This window comes from Pinus tabuliformis, chromosome 9 (assembly GCF_031772625.1).
Source record: "Pinus tabuliformis cultivar Carrire ecotype Pingquan chromosome 9, CPIR1, whole genome shotgun sequence".
NCBI classification, from domain to species: domain Eukaryota; kingdom Viridiplantae; phylum Streptophyta; class Pinopsida; order Pinales; family Pinaceae; genus Pinus; species Pinus tabuliformis.
The window spans coordinates 1,103,051,016-1,103,070,881 of record NC_142307.1 but is presented as its reverse complement, the minus strand read 5'-3'; the positions used below and the strand labels follow the sequence as shown (position 1 = coordinate 1,103,070,881).

The 19,866-nt window shown below is 37.6% G+C and overlaps 1 protein-coding gene across 4 annotated transcripts in view; it reads left to right on the top strand.

The window, feature by feature from the left end:
- LOC149152518 (uncharacterized) overlaps nucleotides 1-19,866 on the top strand; it is a 124,064-nt gene that overhangs the window by 26,088 nt on the left and 78,110 nt on the right. For all 4 annotated transcript variants that reach the window (XM_089437895.1, XM_089437894.1, XM_089437892.1 and 1 more), the window contains exon 2: nucleotides 6,747-6,866. In XM_089437895.1, coding sequence (XP_089294021.1) covers nucleotides 6,747-6,856 — 110 coding nt within the window. In that variant the 3' untranslated portion in view covers nucleotides 6,857-6,866. The remainder of the gene's footprint in view (nucleotides 1-6,746; nucleotides 6,867-19,866) is intronic.

Sequence of the window (19,866 nt, the reverse complement as noted above, 5' to 3'; positions counted from 1 at the left end):
AGGATATGTCAGCATGCTAAAGGGAGAAGCCAGAATACAGGATTGTACCAGCCATTGCCAATACCAGACCGACCATGGGATGCAGTTAGCATGGATTTTGTTTTGGGGTTACCTAAAACTCAAAGGGGGAATGATTCCATTTATGTTGTGGTAGATAGATTTTCCAAAATGGTACATTTCATTGCATGTAAGAAGACTAGTGATGCAACACATATTTCTAATCTATTTTTTTCAGAAATTGGAAGATTACATGGATTCCTTGTAAGTATTGTGTTTGATAGAGATACAAAGTTTGTAGGGCATTTTTAGAGAACTCTTTGGAAGAAACTAGGTGCTAACCTCAGTTTCAGTTCAACATACCATCCTCAAACAGATGGACAAACCGAAGTGGTAAACAGAAGCTTGGGGAACATATTGAGAAGTTTAGTGTATCAAAATCCTAAGCAGTGGGATTTAGCACTAGCTCAGGCTGAGTTTGCTTATAATGACACTCCAAACCGAAGTACTGGAATGAGTCCATTTCAGATTGTTTTTGGGATGAATCCAAGGGGTGTGTATGAGCTCAGAAATTTGGGTAAACAGGAGATAAGAAGTGCAAAAGCTGAAGAGTTTGCAGAGCAGATGCAGAGACTACAAGAAGATGTCAAAGGCAGATTGTAGGAAATCAGTAGCAAATATAAACAGAGAGTAGATATGAAAAGAAGAGAGAAAGAATTCCAAGTGGGAGATTTAGTGATGGTGTATTTGAGAAAAGAAAGATTTCCTGCTAAGACTTACAATAAACTAAAAATGAAAAAGATAGGACCATGTAGAATTGTAAGAAAGTTTTCAACTAATGCTTATGAAATTGAATTGCCAAAAGGGATTGGAATATCACCTATCTTCAATGTTGCAGATTTGTATCCATACAAAGAGACAGAGACAGAGCTACAGGAGGAAACTACAGAAGATGAAGTTCAAACTTTGAACTGGGAAGAACAAATGCCAAAGACAGTTAAGAAAGAGGTGGAAGTTGTTTTGGAGAAAAGAGTATCCAAAAGAACCAGAGGACATGTTTATTTTCAATATCTAGTCAAATGGAAAGGACAGCTAGTGGAGGATGCTAGTTGGTTGACAACAATAGAGTTGCAGAAGTATGGAGTAAACCTTGAAAGTTTGACAGATGATTCTTTTCTTTCCGGGGAGTTTGATGCAGGAGCATCTAGACTTAGCCAACAATGTGATGGTTTGTTCACATGTTGTGGTTAAATGAATTGAATTTCACTGACCTGAGTGATCAAAAGTCAATTTTGGTAGAGAGGGTTGGATCTCTCGAAAATGATCTTTATTTCATTATTGTAATAATTAGGAAATTGTCTTATTTTAGACTAAGGGATAAGTTGTTAGCATAGGTGTGTAATAGAGCTTAAAAATAGAGATTTGATTGTTAGATTGATTAGAATAGATATCGAGTTGTTAGTACGGTTAGAATAGGATTTGACTCATAAAAGAGAAGAAATTGTAATGAAAAGGGATTTTTTAGCTGAGATGATTGAGAATTGAGTGAGAGGCAAGAGTTGAGTGATAGATAGAATTTAGAGATTGAGACAGAGGTCTGATAAATTACTGTAATTGAGCCGAGAGGGCCAAGACTTTGTAACTATTATTATATTGAAGAAATTGATTCAGTGTGCAACAATGTGTTAATTCTGGTGAAGACTCTCGTTTACCTTTGTGAATCTGCGTTCTGAAACTTAATCGTGTATTTCTCTGTTTTCCCATTTTAATTGTAAATCTCAGTGTTTATGTGTTAATCGCGGTTTTTTAGTATCAACTGCGGGGTAGGAAAGCGCGGAAATTCTTGATTGTGGTTGGAGACCTGCACTCATTCCTCGCTGTCGATCTCAATTTCAAACTTTTAGGTCACAGTCAATGGCAGGGGCTAGGCCTGTTTTTAACCCGTGTGCTAGTTGAAGACCTGCCAACTGTAGGATTTGATGGCCTCTGTTATCTAATGGATATCGGGTCACCAAGTGTTCGGATTTTAATTCCAAAGGCGGACCCGAACTTTTATAGATCAAGGATTTATAATCCTTATTGGCTCCGTAAGGGCAGTTAAGCGTCGCGCAAGTTCCCTGGTCGATATCGTTGTGAACCTTTAGATCCAGTGTGCTTTGATCAACAGTGGAGGATCAACGGATTGATTTTTTGATCGGGGTGAGTGATGATCGTTAGATCTGGAGAGAGGAGATCAACGACGTAGAGTGAAGCGCTTTTTTACAAAGAAAAAGTCAATGTGGGACCCCCAGTGTAAGGTATGCCACGTATAGAATCCGCTATAACGCATCTGATTGGTTATAAAGTAACCAATAGTTTATTTTTAAGGCTACCACCTTGATTTCATCAGCCTCCTGTGTCACATCCCCATCCAAAAGGTGGAACACGAGCAATCAATGAGTGTTTCTGAGGGATACATGAAGTGGTACACTGCTCTCTGCTGTAGTGGAGGCCCATGGCTCTTAACGCTCACCCTACAAGTGGCAATGTGACCCTCTGGAGGGCTTGGACCCCGTATAGGGAGACTAAACCTCAAATGGAGACCCACTTGCAATCCTGCATAAGATCCAATGCATCTCCTCCCCTTCTAGTTCAACAAATCATTAGATTAATCAAGTAAAAGAGCTTACAAATCATAGAAAACAAGTGGACACTTCATAGTGGCATGCCCTTCCATAGTGGGGGCTTTGGCATGTACATGTGTCTCCAAGCTCAATAAAAGGTTTAACCAAGGACTCTATTAGGTGGTTCAGCCTTTAAAGGGGGGTGACATGTCCATGGTACATCCATTAAGTGGTAGGTGGCATGTGATATAATGATGGAATGGAGTAGGGATTAGGGGAAGGCTGTAAAGCCACATGCCACAGTATAAGGGTAGCTACAATAGGGGAATCCCACACTTGGGTATATGAGTATTGGAGGGAGTAATCGTGGTACATGAGTTACCCTAACCTTTGTTTTTCCACCCTTCTTCATATGCCTTTTGTCTTTGATTGTTTTTCTTTCGTAACTGCTTGGGGCTCCAGGGGATGAGAGCATGATGTGTAGGGTATAACATTGGATACCCCCTTAAGGTGGGCCAGTTCATTGCCCACCTGTGGTTGGGACAATCATGGGTTCCTTAATGATAGAGGGGGCTCATATAGGGCCCAAAGAACCGGGATGATGGCCATAGATAAAAGGGTAGGGCTCATGTTTGACTTTTGACCACGTGCTAAATTTGTATGTCTCGACCATCTTTTGCATTTTATGGTACATTTCCTATTGAGTGTGGCCAAATTATGCTTTTTCTTTTTCTTTTAGCTGCGTCAACCTCCAGGGTCTCATTCTAGTCCTGACCCAAGGTGTGGACAAGGGGAGGAGGATGCTAACTCCTTGTGGACTAAGTGGACAAATGTGGAACCAGATGGGAAAAATGATGAATGGGGTTTTAATGAGCGAAGGTGAGCAATGTATCTGGTATTGGGAAGTGGGATCATGCAACCAAAAACATGGTTTCCCATGTAGTTCCACCCGTAAAACTTAACTTAGTTGCCGATAAAGGAGATCCCACGGGACTAGGATACAAAGTTAATTGTCAAATTGTGCAAAGGAGACAAGAGTACAAACCGAATCCACTCTTTCCACCGAATCTCCCCACTAATCCATACCCAAAGTGTCCATGATAAGTAAACAAAAATACCTAACTACACAATGAAAAGCCATACCGTCGAGGTTGGAAGGCCCACATTCAAACATATGATCATAACAGATGGGCGAGGGAGTACATCACTGGCTCAGGTGGCGGAGAAAATGGCACATCGAGCTATCTGGGGGCTGCAAGGGGTTGCTGGTCGCCGATGAGGACCATGTAGAGAAAAAATTCTCCTATGGGTATCACCCACAAAGTGGTGGGTAATAGGCTCTAAAAGTAAAATGTTGCCTCTTAGGGCTGCAATGTTTCATCAACAAAGATCATGTCAAGCTCCAAAAGGGGTGACATTATCATCAAAGTGTCCAATCATAATGGGAAGTGCAATGCCTCATCTTCAAAGTGCAACGTCTCATCTCCAATGTGTGGTAAGACATCTCATCAAGGGTGCCAAGTCATCATAAGGTCTAACAATCTCCAAAGAATGTGGAGCATTCTCAATTAAGTGTGGAAGAAAGCTCAATATCCTCCAACGAAACATGTCCATGTAAGACACATCATCAAGAAAGGGATCCAAGTGACCATTCGATGTACGTACAAGAGTCAATGCAACTTAGAAAATGAGTCATTTCCCATGGAAAAGCCATTAGGTAGATCGCATTAGGTATCATCTTCAAACTTCACACTAGCTTATGACTTGATGCAATTTGCTAAGTGTAAGAATGAGAGGATCATCATTAACCCCTATTAGGTGTATCAATATCCAAGAAGAGGAGTATTTCCCGAGAAACTCGTAAAGGAGTAAGTGTAAATGATAATGATATGGTTTGGGGTTTACTTCATGGGAGTGGTGTCATTGACATGCAAGGTTACATAAGATATTCATCCTTATGAGTGCCTTTATAGACTCTAGAGGGAGTGCTTATGCATTGAGTTACCCTTTCCTCAACACCATGTCTTACTAGCCCTTTCTTGCCTTTTTCTTATATTCTTTTATTTTGTTTCACAAGCCCCCCCTTTCTTGTGTATGTTTTCCATTGCATAAGTGGTTAGGATAATTTAACTTAGTCCTTCTTTAGTTATGCAGTTCATTACATAGGACTAGCGCCAATGGCCTCATAGTGAGGGAGTAGAGCTTAAGCTTACTTTGGCTTTTGATCTATCATTAATTGCTTTGCATTTTGAAGTTCATATCATGCTCTTTTTTTCTAATGCAATTGCATCGACCTTGGGAATCCAAGCCCCTTCTTCTCATGTGATTATGAAGCATGAACCTTTTTGGTGTACATGTAACATCCAACCCAAAAGAGAAGGATGATGGAAAGGTAATAGATGGAGTATGTTAAGTATGAAAAGACATGGGCATGTTACCCTTATCAGGGTCCCCTAGTAGTACCCCTTTCCTCAAGAGCGGCAACACTTGACTAGGAAATTTATGATGACCAGCAAGGTGAAACAAGCCAAAGAGTATAACTTCCAAGCATCATGATTCATTATCTGATTCCACCCATTATCCCTACTTTCATGCCAAATACATTGAACATAAACACTTAATATGAAGCAATGGACAAAATGTATTTCATATGTGTTGGGCATCAATATCGTCAAATAAGTGACCTGAGCATAATATAAGGCATTTGTGGGCTGCTATCTGTGGAGAATGTTGAATGTCATCATTGGGACCATTTTTTGTAATGTGGATTATTGAATAAAAATATCCTATACTTACACCTAGAACTGAGGTGGTAACAGGCCAAAAATTAGGCCATCTTCATAGCTATCCACTTGCATTAGTGTTTCGTTCTTATGTTGTAATTATGAACTTTACATGTCACTCCTATGAATTTTAAATGTTCTTTGGAGTAGTTTTAGATCAAGTCAACCAAAATTATTGTTATGATTGCTTGAGCTATTGCCTTGTGCATTCAGGTTGTGAGATTGGAAACTAAATTTGATTAGGCCTACTGAAATCTGTCAACTAGCATTTTCTTTTCTTTACATGTTTATATCAACGACTCAAATTTCAAACCTATGGGAAATCATTTTGTGTGAACTTTGATTTATAGTTATTTTCATTTTCATTGATTTTGGATGAGATCAATTCTAATGCATAGCTAAAAGCATATATGTTACTAAATGGAGAATTGAAATACTTGAACCATGACAGTTATGGTGTTATGTAATTAATTTATAGTTAATGACTTATTCAGTTGGCCAAGCCTTACTAATCTCATTAAGCAATTTTATGTTTGGTGATATAGTGAGTTGTCTAATAGTGCTACAGATGTTATATATTTAGTGATTTGTGGAGCCTTTAACACTTGATTAGGTTGGGCCAAAAGTTAGGTCATCCCCATAGTTATCCACTTGCATTAATATTTTGTCCCTTGTTGTAATTATGAACTTGAAATCTCCCTTGTATGATTTTAAATGTTATTTGGAGTACTGTTAGATGAAGATCAAGTCAACCAAAATAATTGCTGTGATTGGACTTGAGTTATTGCCTTATGCATTCAGATTGTGAGATTGGAAACTGAATTTGATTAAGGTTACTGAAATCTATCAACTATTTACATTTTCTTTGCTTTACATGTTTCTATCAACAACTCAAATTTCAATACTATGGGAAATCATTTTCTGCGAACTTTGATTCGTAGTTTATATCTCATTTATCTTGATTTTGGAGAGATCAATTCTAATGCGGAGCTAAAGGCATAGCTGTTACAAGATGAAGAACTGAAATACTTGAACCATAGTTGTTATGAATCGTGTTATTATGTAATTATAGTTATTGACTTATTCAGTTGGCCAAGCCTTCATCATCTCTTTAGGCAATTTTATGCTTAGTGAAATAGTGAGTTGTATAAATAGTGCTAGAGATGTTATATATTTAGTGATTTGTGGACAGGCTTTAGCACTTGATTAGGTTGAAGAAAAAGTTAGGTCATTCCCATAGTTATTCACTTGCATCAGTATTTTGTTCCTGCGATGTAATTATGAATTTTAAATCTCTGTTCTATTAGTTTGTAAGTATTGTCGTTTTTGGTGAATGATACTCAGGGATTGTACTTGTATGCAGGCTTTCAAGGTTACTTTAATTCTTCTTACAAGTTGCTACCTAGTGTTAAAGGCACATTGGTCACTGATGTTCAAACCAATTCAATGATAACTCCATGTGGTGGAGTTTGACTAAGTTGAGGTATGTCTCATCCCGTTTGGATGTTTTTTTTTTCATTATTCCCTGGTTTGACAATTTTTGAGCAATTTGGTAAGTTTCGAAGTTTTTATATTATTTCAAAGATTGAACATAGTGTACACCCTATTATGTTTCTTGATTTTTGTATCTTCCATTTTATGGTGGAAGACGATTCTGGTTGAAGTAAAACATTTATAAATTTCCAACTATTTTCTATTTGATTTATTTCTACATGTTCTTTTGCTTCCACATGGTTGTGCTTCTTACTCAATTTTGTTAAATGCTGCATTTGCTATTGCACTTGTGTGTTACTTATTGTATAAAACATGCTTTTGCAAACCATTTTGTAATAATTATTTTGTTTACAAGTCATCTGTTAAAATTGGCAACTAGGGCCAATTCGACTTTAGACGGCTCATTTGACGGAGATGATGTTTGCATTGAATTCCTCTTTTCGAGAGGACCAAAATTGATCTAAAGATCATCAAATTCGGACAAACAGAAATGTGTTTTTAATTTTTGCCCACATGTGTAAATTGTCAAGGTCACCCACATCATCATGTAGGCTCATGAAGCCCAAGAGACATGTCACTTCACCCTCAACGACTTGTATAAATATAAGTGACTTCTCACTTCATTTGGCATCATCATCACTCACACATTCTTCTCTCTCCTTCTCTCATTGGTTTGTACAGCTATTGGGCATATTCTTTCTCTCACATGTGTGGCAAGGAGGACGAATTTTAAGACAGAATTACAGGGCCGAAAATTTCAGTGTTACCTGCAGCTTGACCAACTTTTAGCAGTGTTGACTTTGACTTTCCAAGCAGATTTTGAGTTCAATCTTTTGGGCAATTTCTGTTTGGGCAGGCTACACTCTTTGGCACAGAAACTGAGGTGTTCTGAGCACTTTGACTGCAGAGATAAATTGCAGGTTGACCATAGACTTCAGGACAGAGTTTGACCAAGTTTGACCACTGACTTTGGGACTGTTTTGGGCTGACTTTGACCTCTTGTTCAAACCAAGTTTGATTGGGTATGACTGAGCTTCTTTAAGGACATTTTGCTGCTACTTTGACCAGCGTTGACTTTTTGGACAAGGCTGAATTTGACTGCAGATTTGACAATGTTGTTTTGATGTTATGTAAAAAATTAGTTAACTTTAGGTTATTATTTAATTTCAATTTTAATTAGACGAAAGGGCACGATCATAAGATCATGCCCTTTCCCAAAGGGTGTCCATGGCGGTATATAAGCCAGGAACCCCATTGTAATCAATCATCATCTGTCTATTCATCTTTTTAATAAAATATTTATACAAATAATTCTGTTTATCAAGAAGTTTCCACTTCATTTGACTTTGGTTTGGCAAGTCAACTTTGAATTTTTTTTTACTCTCTCTCTGCTGAACATTTGATATAATAATAAGAAGAATTGATCAAAGGGTTTTCCCCATCTTGGGGTTTTTCCTTGGCATCTGCCAAATCCGATGTCCTCTTGTCTTGGCTTGTCTTTTGTATTATTTGTTATTCATGTTTTATCTATAGTTACTGTCAACGTGATTTATGGTTAATGTGATTGCTATTGGAATACTAAATTGGAAATTGTCATTGGGTTGCTAAAGAACATTGAAGTAATTGTACTAAGCATAAAACATACCATTGTTAACTAAAATTAACATCATCCATTTTTGAAAATCCTTATGTTTTTTTTTTGTTAGCTTGTCTTCAAACAAGCGGGTCTAACTTGTGGTTTGAGAAACCATGACCCATGGGCATTTAAGCCATCAAAATCACCTGGGGATTGTACTCGGCCTAGGCCACATCAACTCGTACTCATGGCTGGATTTGTGCCCATAGGGTTCTGAACTAGTGACCTTTTCAAATTTCACCACAAAATGCCTTAACAGAACACCCTATCGCTGACTACTCTATGTCCTGTAAGCTAAACATCTTTATGTTACTATGCTGATTTTTTTGAAACCTTTTCTCTAGTTTCCATGCTTGTAATATTCATCTATTGGAGTTTGACTAAGTTGAGGTATGTCTCATCCCATTTGGATTTTTTTTCATTATTCCCTGGTTTGACAATTTTCGAGCAATTTGGTGAGTTTTGAAGCTTTTATATTATTACAAAGATTGAACATAGTTTATACCCTATAATGTTTCTTGATTTTCATATCTTCCATATTATGGTGGAAGATGATACTGATTGAAGTAAAACATTTATAAATTTCCAACTATTTTCTATTTGAGTTACTTCTCCATGTTCTTTCTTGCGCATGGTTGTGCTTCTTACTCAATTTTGTTAAATGTTGCATTTGCTATTGCACTTGTGTTATACTTATTGTCGAAATCATGCTTTTGCAAACCATTTTGTAATAATTATTTTGTTCTTAAGTCATCCATGTTTGACCATCACTATGTCTTTTTTTCCTTTTTGTTAGCTTGTCCATAAACTGGTGAGACTAACTTGTGGCTTGAAACCACAACCCAGGGGCATCTAAGCCATCAAAACCACTTGGGGATTGCACCTGTCCTGGGCCACACCAACCTTTACTCATGGCTGGATTTGTGCCCACAAAGTTTCAAACTAGTGATCTTTTCACCACAGGGTGCCTTAACAGAAGAACCTATAAGTGGTTACTCTATGTCCTGTGGGGTGAACATCCCTATGTTAATCTATGCTGAATTTTTTAAAACCTTTTCTCTAGTTGTTTTGGTGCTCGTAATATTCATCTATTAGTTGTTCCATTCATGAGTACCTAGCAAGTTGCCTTGTTATTGTTTACTTTTTAGCCTCAGAAGGTCTTCTACATTGGCTAGGTGTCTTAGCATGTAGAAGATATTTGATTGCCTATTTAGGTGCTTGCTTGCTGGAGTAAGTGATTTTATGATTTCTTTCCTAAGGTTAACTTAGGAAAAGTACAATAATTTCATATAATTAATTATTGTAGACTATTAGGCCAAAGTTCTAAGGATAAATAATAAAATTATTTAAGTGCTTAGATTTAATCTCAACTGTTGATCTCAAGTAAGGCTTAGGATTTAATCCTAACCATTAATCACTTAGGAAATCAGGGTTAGGGATTTTGGCTTAATGAAATTATAAAATAAGCCTAAGGGAGAGGTGAAGGCTCGTTATGTCAAGGAAGTGATTTTCTGAAGAGCGAGAGGCTCGATTAGACTGAAGAGTAGTGAGAAGAATTACAGCAGGGAATTTTCGGTAGAAAATTTACGGGAAGTTGAAGTTAGGAGAGAGAGAGGTCAAGTTAGCCAAAGAAGAGGCCAAAATAGTGGAGGAGGGCCAAAATATCCAAAGGCTGCATTTCTCAAGTGCGTAAGGGCTATACGAGGGAAAAGAGGGGCCAAATTGTTGGTGAGGTAGGCTAAATTTTTTAAAAGTCGAGTTTCTTTAGTAGTGCTAATTTCCAGGGGCCAATTTCCTTGAGGCTGATTTTTCCCAGTGGTGCCGAGTTCCAAGGTCTCAACAATTGCATTTTTTTGTGTATTCTTTGTGGGTTTAGGCCCAAATTTTCCTGAAAAATTTAATATGAAGGAAGATTGTGTTGGGCACAAATTTGTTGGTGTAGTGTGATTGATTTCCTATTTCAACTGCATTTTATTTTCTAAGTTAGTATATCAGTGTGTTTATTTTATCAACAATTTCATAAATATTTGAGATAAAGATTTTCTGAGTTTTTAATAAGTTGTTGAAAGTAAAATAAATTAGATTTGCTATAAAAGAATTAACATTTATTGCATGTAGAGATGTATAGCTACATATGGATTCCACTACTCATGGGTACATGCAAGTATTGGCTCATAGCTATATATTCTTGAAATATGATGAAGCATCGTTGGGATAAAATGAACTATGGTGAATGAAGGTTAAGATGATACAACATGAGGACAAGATGGTGTTGATCATATGGACACATAAGTGGGGCCCTGTTAAGCGTTCTAGTTAAAATGGCTTCCAGTCAACAAGGCCCCATTAGAGGCTGTATCATAGCTATATGCTAACTTGATAGGCCTTTAAAATAGGGTAGTAGTATTAAGTATAGATACCCATGTAATTCCTAATTTTATTGTGTAACTATCATTGTAGGACCAAGACCAGAGAGATTTTAAGGATCCATACTTATCATAGGGTGTGGAAACCTTGGTGATGTTGTTTATAACGAACAAGGTTTGTATGCTCAGAGGAATGCTCTGATACCAATGTAACGAACAAAGTTCGCATACGCAACAATAATCTTCAAAATACTTCGAAGACAAAGACATCCATTATAGGACAAGTAATTGTATATGGAATATTATAAAAGAATTGATGAGATGATTACAATGAGGGTGAGGGCCTACTTATATGCCCTAGGCATGTGCCTCTTCACCAATGGTCATGTCCTTAGGGACATACCTCTTCGTTAACTAATTAATCATTATTTATGATGTGTTATTATTATTTATATCTATATTTTATTCATAACATTGCCTTCCTCTTCAAAAAGCTTTGCCCTCAAAGCTTATTGCTGACAAGGCGTGTCATTTATTTCTTTGTCTTGTAAACTATTTGCATATTTCGGTATTCTTCGAGTTGTCATCTTCGTTGATGCAAGACGATATGACCCCTTTCAGTGATATATAAAATTGTCGAATTGAGAAGGGATCAGAGCATCCTAAATTAATCTTCTGTGAAACTTGGCAATTACTTGATAGCTGGGACAATTTGTTATGGATCCTTCTGCACTGTGTCGACATCATTATTCTTCAGAACATGAGTTTGTTGTTTCTGTTTTGAGTGATACATATACACAGATTGATTGGAATGTCTGCTCTTGTGATTCAGATGTCGATAAGGAGTACTGGTGATTTGATTTTATATTATCATGTGTTTGGCAATTTCTTGATTTACTCTAGGTGTTGATGTTGAGTTGGTTACCGAATCTTCACTTGGAATTTCCATTGTTTGAATTGCAACATCTGAATATGTTTTTCCTTCAACTGGTTTGTTATTTTCTTGAGTTGTGATATTGATTGGATCGGTGTTCGTATCTTTTTCTTCAACTTGGACTGAAGACTTCGACACTTCTTTTGTGATAAATTCTTCTAATTTGTTGTTCAATGATTTCTTATCATTTTTAAGTTTCTTAATTTGAGTGAGTAGACTCTGATTATGATTTTTGAGCTGTAAGAGTTCCTCATTTTCTGAGTCAACTTTATTTTGGCATTCGAGCTTCTCGTCTTTTAAACACTTGATTTGTTCTAATAATTTTTGATTAAGGTACTTTAAGCATAATTTTTCCTCTTTTTTTTTGATAAACTTTTGTTGAGTTCCTTTCATAAATTTCCTTTTCTTGATCTAACTGGTGCTTCTTAGCTTTGAATTTTTGACTTGTGCAAATAGTTTCTGATTATGTTCCTTCAAACATGAATTTTCCTTGTTTTTGTTGGATATGAATTCTTCAAGCTCTTTCTGCTTCTTTGATACTATTTTTGGATCTCTTGAAACATTAGTTTCGAAATATCCTTGAGGCCTTTTGATGAAGGCATTATCAGTTCTGATTTCGTTGTTATGTCCTGGAATGTGACCATTTTCTTCTTGTAAGGGAACATCAAGAATTTTTTTTGTGTTTAATATGAACGTACCTAATTCCTTGAACCAATGTTGACCGAGAATTACGTCAACCTCTTTGTCAAGCATAGTTACGACACATACTTGAGATATGTACTCATAATGATCAACTGTCACTTGTAAACCATTAATTTCATACTCTTTCTCGCCAAAAATGCCTTTTCTTTCGCCTATATTTGGCTCTATAACGAGTAGTTGATTTGCCAAATTAATATTGATGTAATTATTCTCAGTGTTTTTATTAGTAACAATACTAATCTCTTTCCCTTGGATATACCCATTTAATGTAAATAATCTAAAATCTACAATTGGAATACCTTTATAGGAGAATCTCCCTTCCTTTATCATTTTCGAATTAGACTCCATTTTTTGTTGTGTCAAGATGAACTTAGGGTTTAAAAGGTAACCCTTTTATTCTTATTATTATTTTATAAATCTTCGAAACTTTACCTTCCTTCTAAGTATTGAATCCTTGAATGATTTGGTTCAATATTTTAATTTTTTCTAATTTTTTTTGTGGAATAGGTTTATGTATTCCTTATTGAAAAACCGTTTTTATATGAGCTTGGAATTATAATGTTTTGTAACTTTTACTTCTTCACGTACCTTTTTTTTCCAATATTTTTTATTTATTTATTTTTATGAGCTCTATTAATATAGTGATTTATTCTTATTTACTTTTCCCAAACGACCTTGTTATAATTCTCTTAACCCTTTTCTGAAAAAAAATAAAATAAAAAATGTATGGATAAGTGACCATATGGACAAAGACAACGATTCACTTTGAAATAATGGCTATGCGAATCAATAAAATTCAATTGTGATTTGTTGTATGGACTAAGGAATCCATATTGTTATGTGGTTGCATAGGATTGTATGGCGGTGGTGGAAAATGTGGTTGGACGGGGGAACTTACTGCAACTGAAATGAATGCGGCAGACATGAATTTGTATGGACTTACACGACAACGTATGTTCGATTTTCAGGCTACGACGGCGGACGAATTTGTTGGCAACTTGTTTGGAGATACTATTTTGGTGGATGCACTATCAGGTGTGGCAATTAGGGTGGCTGCGACACACGGGTTGTTGGAGAAGACAGATGATGTTCGGTTGTGATTCAGTGGCGACTCGAGGTTGAACCAGGGATGTGTCATCGACGGTGCCCTGTCGGCACTGCGTTTTATGGTTGCGTATGTTGGCTAGTGGAGAAGGTTCGCGGTGGTTGTAGCGACTTTGTCGGCAGCTCCTTGTCTATTGTTGGTGGTAGCCGTAGATGGCCGATGGGCAGTGACTGTAATGGCGGCCTGTCGGCGGTAAGTATTGTCAGGTGGTCATGGCTGCCTTTTTTGTTTTTCTTCTTTAACTATAATTGTTTGTTTTTCTTATATATAATTGTTTAAAAATTGTTTTTGACTATTTTTTTATTAATTTAATTTTTTTCCTTTTTATATTGATTTTTTTTAAAATATATATATATATATATATATATATATATTTAATATATTTGATTTTTTATTTTCTAATATTTATTTATTTTTCTTTTATGGCCAAGGGCCAATTGGCGAAGATGGAGAAACTCCAACTTGTGTAGCGAAACACTTCAACTATAGTGGCAACAAGGTTGACGAAAATTTGATGGCCAAAGGCCGGATCAGACTGGTTTGTGCAATGGTTGAGTGACCAAAGGATCAAACAACTTTGATACCAATGTAACGAACAAAGTTCATATACGCAACAATAATCTTCAGAATACTTCAAAGACAAAGACATCCATTATAGGACAAGTAATTGTACATGGAATATTATAAAAGAATTGATGAGATGATTACAATGAGGGTGAGGGCTTGCTTATATACCCTAGGCATGTGCCTCTTCACCAACGGTCATGTCCTTAGGGACATACCTCTTCATTACTTAATTAATCATTATTTATGATGTGTTATTATTATTTATATTTACATTATTTATATTTATATTTTATTTATAACATTGTTTTTCCATGGCACTTGAGAATCTAGGTTAGCGTCTTAGAATCTCTGACACTACCAACTCAAATACCACAACAAACTACTTTACACAAGGAAATATAAACAATAGTAAATCAACATGTGCACAAAATAGACAACTTTTTTTTTCAACAACCCAACTTCGTTATATTATCAACCTATAATACAACAGTTTAGGGCTCCCGTACCAGAGATCATGGCCCTCATACAATTATTGATACAAGAATATACAACTAGGGTTTGGTGTCAACAACTATGACAACCAATCTACCCTGATCAAGATACAACTGATCGTCTAGGTGATGTAGCGCACAATCATAACTCCTCTTAGTCGTGCCCTGAACACATTCGCTGGTCCTTTTGCTCCCAATATACAACTTTGCCTCTATCAATGGTCCTACTCCTTTAGATCACTGAACATGACTCCAATCTCCCCTCTAGCTGATCATTAGTCCATCAACGAATCAACACATAGGGTCTTCTTGCGAGTTGTTCACAACTCTTTTTGTGAACAACTCCTTGATTGCCCAATGCTGCTCCTCAACTCTTAGGGACTTCTTCCCTCTTTTGCCTTCTTGTGCTGCTCCAATGGGGCAAACTTGGGGCATGGAGGGTTGCCCTCTATCACTGCAAGATGTCCTTCTCTTCAACAAACTTGGGCTTGTCAAACTGCTTCACTTGGTTGCCTTCTTTCTTCACTTCAAAGATCAGTCCCTGAAGCTTCACTTCCTGCCTCTCCTAGCAGATCTGAAGTCCCTCTTTGGTCTACACTTAGGGCCTCCGTGGATACCTACTTGCTGCCCTCCAACAACCTCAAGATGTCCAACACAAACTGTCCTAAACTAGGACACTCAACCACCTAGCAATCATCAACTTAGGGAGAACATTTACATACATTTCACACTGTTCTAGGCCTATACCTACTACTGTAGAATTTTGGCATTGTCAAGGTTATGTTAACCCTACTAAATAGCTCCAAAACTCCTTCTCTAGCTGTGGTGTAGATCCTCCTTAAAGCCTCCTCCCTTTGCCGCCTCTTGAGGACTGATATGGCACTGTTTCAAGCCTTTCAGCGCCTCCAAATGAGAGCTATAGGACCCTCAACCCTTCTGTAAGAATACACAGAGACTCGGCCTTATTTATGAGGTCTGTTCCACCACTAAACTCACACCAAGACTACCCATAACTCTCTCTTAAGGTTCGATTTTCCTACTTCCAAACTCGGCCTGAAGACTAATCACATAAATATACTCAAACAAACTTCTTCCTTCTTCGCTGGCTGCTTTGCATCTGCAGCTCCTTCAGATGCTCTCCCACTAAGACGAATTGCACTTGGCTTGATGCCAAAATGAGGTTGCTCCTCCTTCTATTTATATGTTTCTATGGGTGCAACGAACTGTTGAAAAGTGTAACTAGGTTCGATCTTCATAATGACATGTAATTGTGATTTTATGTAAAAGATGTAAAGAAGAAAAATAAAATTATTGTAATGCTTGCATCACGGGTTTCATGAGAAAGTGATTTTATTTTTAGTTAAGGCTTCCATTGTGAGACTTTAGGGATTTTGTCATCTAGTCATAAAAGTCTAAAGAGTCATTGTCATGTACTGAAGGCATGTTACACCTTGTAAAAAGTCAAATTTGTTTTTGTAATTCACCCTCCAAGACCTTGTCACTAGCCCTCACTCAAGTCGGCCTATAATGAAAGAATAATTCTAGAAAGGTGAAGTCGGCCTACTCTAGTGATCATGTCGGCCTACTCCAGTGATCATGTCGGCCTAATAGTGATGGCCCAACCACTATATATAGCAGTGCTCGGCCTCATTTGGAGGACATCAATTCAGTGAAGCAAGTCTCTAATAACAAGTTTGAAAATCCTACTATAAGGAGCCCTTAACATTAGCAAAGAACGAAGGATGAAAAGCGAAGGAAGTGACATTATTAGTGGGCTATTTTTGGGCTATTCTACCCTCATACGTGCGAAGATTACAGATATGAAGGAGGTGAAAAGTTGCAGTCATACAAGGGTGATCAAGTTTGAGTAAAGACTTCGCTGAAGGAAGCTGAGTAGAAGAGAAAGGAGTCTCTCTTCTATAGGAGACAATTCAAGGATCAAAAGGTTGATCTAGGGGTTTTGTTGTAAAGAAAAGAGTTGCAGACTTACAAGAATAGGCCGAGATTCTGAAGGAAGCCAAGAAGAGCGAGAAGAAATTAGCGTTGATCTAAGGGTCAAGAGGAGGCTTGTGACTTGGTCTTGGAAGGGATCTAGTATCAAGGGTCTTTGTCATGGTCTTGGTATTCGTCAATTGAAGGTTCTATAAGAAGAATTTGTGTTGGTTTTCCTCTCAAAGAGTGAGAGGTTTTGGCCCTAGTTGACAGACTATACACTATCTCTTGTTTTTGTATTGTTCAAAAGTTGGTAATTGTCTTGATGAAAAGAACACAACAATAACACAAGAAGAGAAGATCATAATCAAGAAGTAAAAAGACACTCACAAGCAATTATCATAATAGAGAAATCATCTATCTATTGATGCCCTAGATTTCTCAACACGAACAACCCTTAATAGGGCACCTCTAAGTCAAATCTGACTTGATACTTTTGTCACAATCCCATTCTTTAACACATAAAAATCCATATTTTCATTTTTGCAAGGCCTCTCTTGGTGCTTGAAGCAACCCCTTGTTCCTCTAAGGGTGCTCTTCCATCTCCAAGTGCCAAGTGTCCAAAATCCTCCTTGGTTTCACACCCACAAGCTTGGGTGCAAAGCCCACATCTTGGTTACTTAGCCCACAAAGCACTTTTGTGGTGCCAATTTCTCTGCAACCCTAAACCCTAGGGTTTGGAGTACCTCCCAAGCTACCAATCTCAACAAGTGAATCTTACTAATTCTTAAAATGGCAACCATAAATGTTTGGCGATATTTTTGTAAAAGCATTCAAATTTCCAAGGATTTTATTTACTGTCTAAAAGATTAGGGTGATTTTAGAGTAAAATACTTTTATCCTATAGAATTTGGGTGAATAGTTTCAGGGAAAAAATGAAATTTGGCAAAATCTTTTTTTGGAGAAGAACATGGAAAAATAGCCCATAAAATTTCCCCTAACCCATACCCCACTTTGGGGGCTTGTCTCTTGTGATTCCGTTTTACAGGAATTTTTGTGATTGCGGGTGGATGTCCCATGTTATCTGCTAAGTTGTACTTCGAAGAATCTGAAGACCCCATGGCCCAATTTATACGGCATTAATAAAAAATTTCTGAAGTGTAGATGTCAATAGGGCACCTATGACCCTTTCTCTCTCCTCTCTCTACTTTCTCTCTCTCCTAAATTTCGCAAGCCTTGTGGGGAATTGTATGAAATCTCGCTAGTATGATGAATTGTTGTAACAAACTTAGGCAACATGGGACTTGATCATCATGTGAGTCCACTCTAGAGTGTTTTTTAACTTAGCTAATTATTCTCGCTTTTCAACGATGAATAACTAGTTGAGTTTTTTCACTCATATACCTTCAAAGATGGAGTGCGGCTTGATGACTGGGCTTTGGGTCCGTCCTAGTGCCTAGGGTCGATGTATTTTAAACCATGCTAGGACATATCTAAATTGTCCCAAAATTTGACTAGGTCTTCATAGGATTTTTTAATTAATTAAAATTTCCCGCGGGACAGGATTTTTAATCAATTCCTTATGTAAATTGTAAATAAGTGGTCCTAGGAAATGACTGGGGCATGCGAGTATTTGAAATTCATCCTCAGAGCCTTGAAATTATCCCAAGACCCACTTTCGGGGTTGGAAAACAAATGTTATCCCTTCAAAACCCTCTTTTCCTTACATAAGTGGCAAAAGTCGCAAAGTTCTTTTTTTTAATAATTGGAAAATATTTATTATGTTTTCCAAAGGCAACAAAGGCAAGCAGGGTGACTTGGCTTAGTGGAGGAAAATACAAAAAAAAAGAAGAAATCAATAAAAAATTATTGAGTGGGGGACACGATAAGTGACATGGCAGCCACTTCATCGCCATAAGTTATAGTGGGCCAAGTCAACAGGCAGTCAAAATGGGGGCTCGAGTTTCCCACTGAGGCAGGCCGAGAGTCCTTTACCACCACAGATTAAAAAATCAGTTAAGGGGGGACATCACTGCCACATAGGACATACCTTGTCATCCACTACCAGCCAATGGGAATATCACTTGTCGACTACAGTTGCACACGCAGGCAGCCTGAGAAGATACACACAGATTTCAAGATCAGTTCATGGTCAAATATCTCTTGGAGAGATCATGGATTTGAGGTACAGTTCAGTTCAGTTCTTAAGTGGAGTGTGTCTCCTCTTAGGCCTACATGGATTCACCTTGGTATTATCAGCAGTTAACTGCCCACACGCTGGCAGTCTCTTAGAGTCCTCATGCAGCCTTCACTTAGTGCACACACAGGCCCAAAATCAGTGGCATCCTACAACAGTTAACACACATCAGTTAGGTGGCCGTTTTTATGGAAATTGGCAACAGTAAGTTAAGGGATATGTTCCCAATTATCTTCACTCCTCTTCACACATGTAACACTGAACAAAAGCACACAAGATGAAGACTAGTACGCTGCCTCTTTCAGTCACCCATACGCTGGCCAGCAAGGACAAATACATAACAGTTCGATTTTCCACTTAGCAGCTTGACTTGGTCATTGGGATCTTCACCCTTCTCCACTTGGCATCGCTCATTTGCATTGGGATTTGCTCCCGAATTTGTATAAGTAGGCCCATTGGGCTCTGTCATTCTCGTGGTTGGAAGCATAGTGCTTGGAAAAACTCTACTCATTTGTGTCTTCATTATTTGATCAATAATATAAAGGCTTTGGAGGTCTATTCACTTGGGTTGTGGACTTGTGCTTAGCTTTGGGAGGTAACATTTGTATTGTTTCCAATGGTTCATATGCCTTTGTGTTCATGATTTATTCGCTTGCTTGCAAGTTATTTGTTTTGGTAGCCTAGCCCACAGTGGCACTATTGCCTAGGGAAGAGGAATCCAATTATTTGGATATTCTCTTTGACATTTGCTTATATCCTAGGCTTTGCTTATGCTTAAGCTTATGTGTTCTTGGTTGAACAATAAGCCAATCCTTGCCATCATATGAGCGAAGTCTCAAGGGTTCACTAATCATTTGTTTTGCAAGTGTCGTGGTTTAAGTGTTACAGGTTTCCTTGCATACTTGAAGGTGTTGAAGTTTTCGGCTAAGCCATCCATCTCCAAGAAGGCTAAGGAGCCTCAATCCAAAGTTGATAAAGATCATCCAAGTTTTCCAGAAAATCAAGCAAAAGAGGGCTTTGAGCCCCTCAAGATTTTCTTCTCTCCATCACATAAATCTC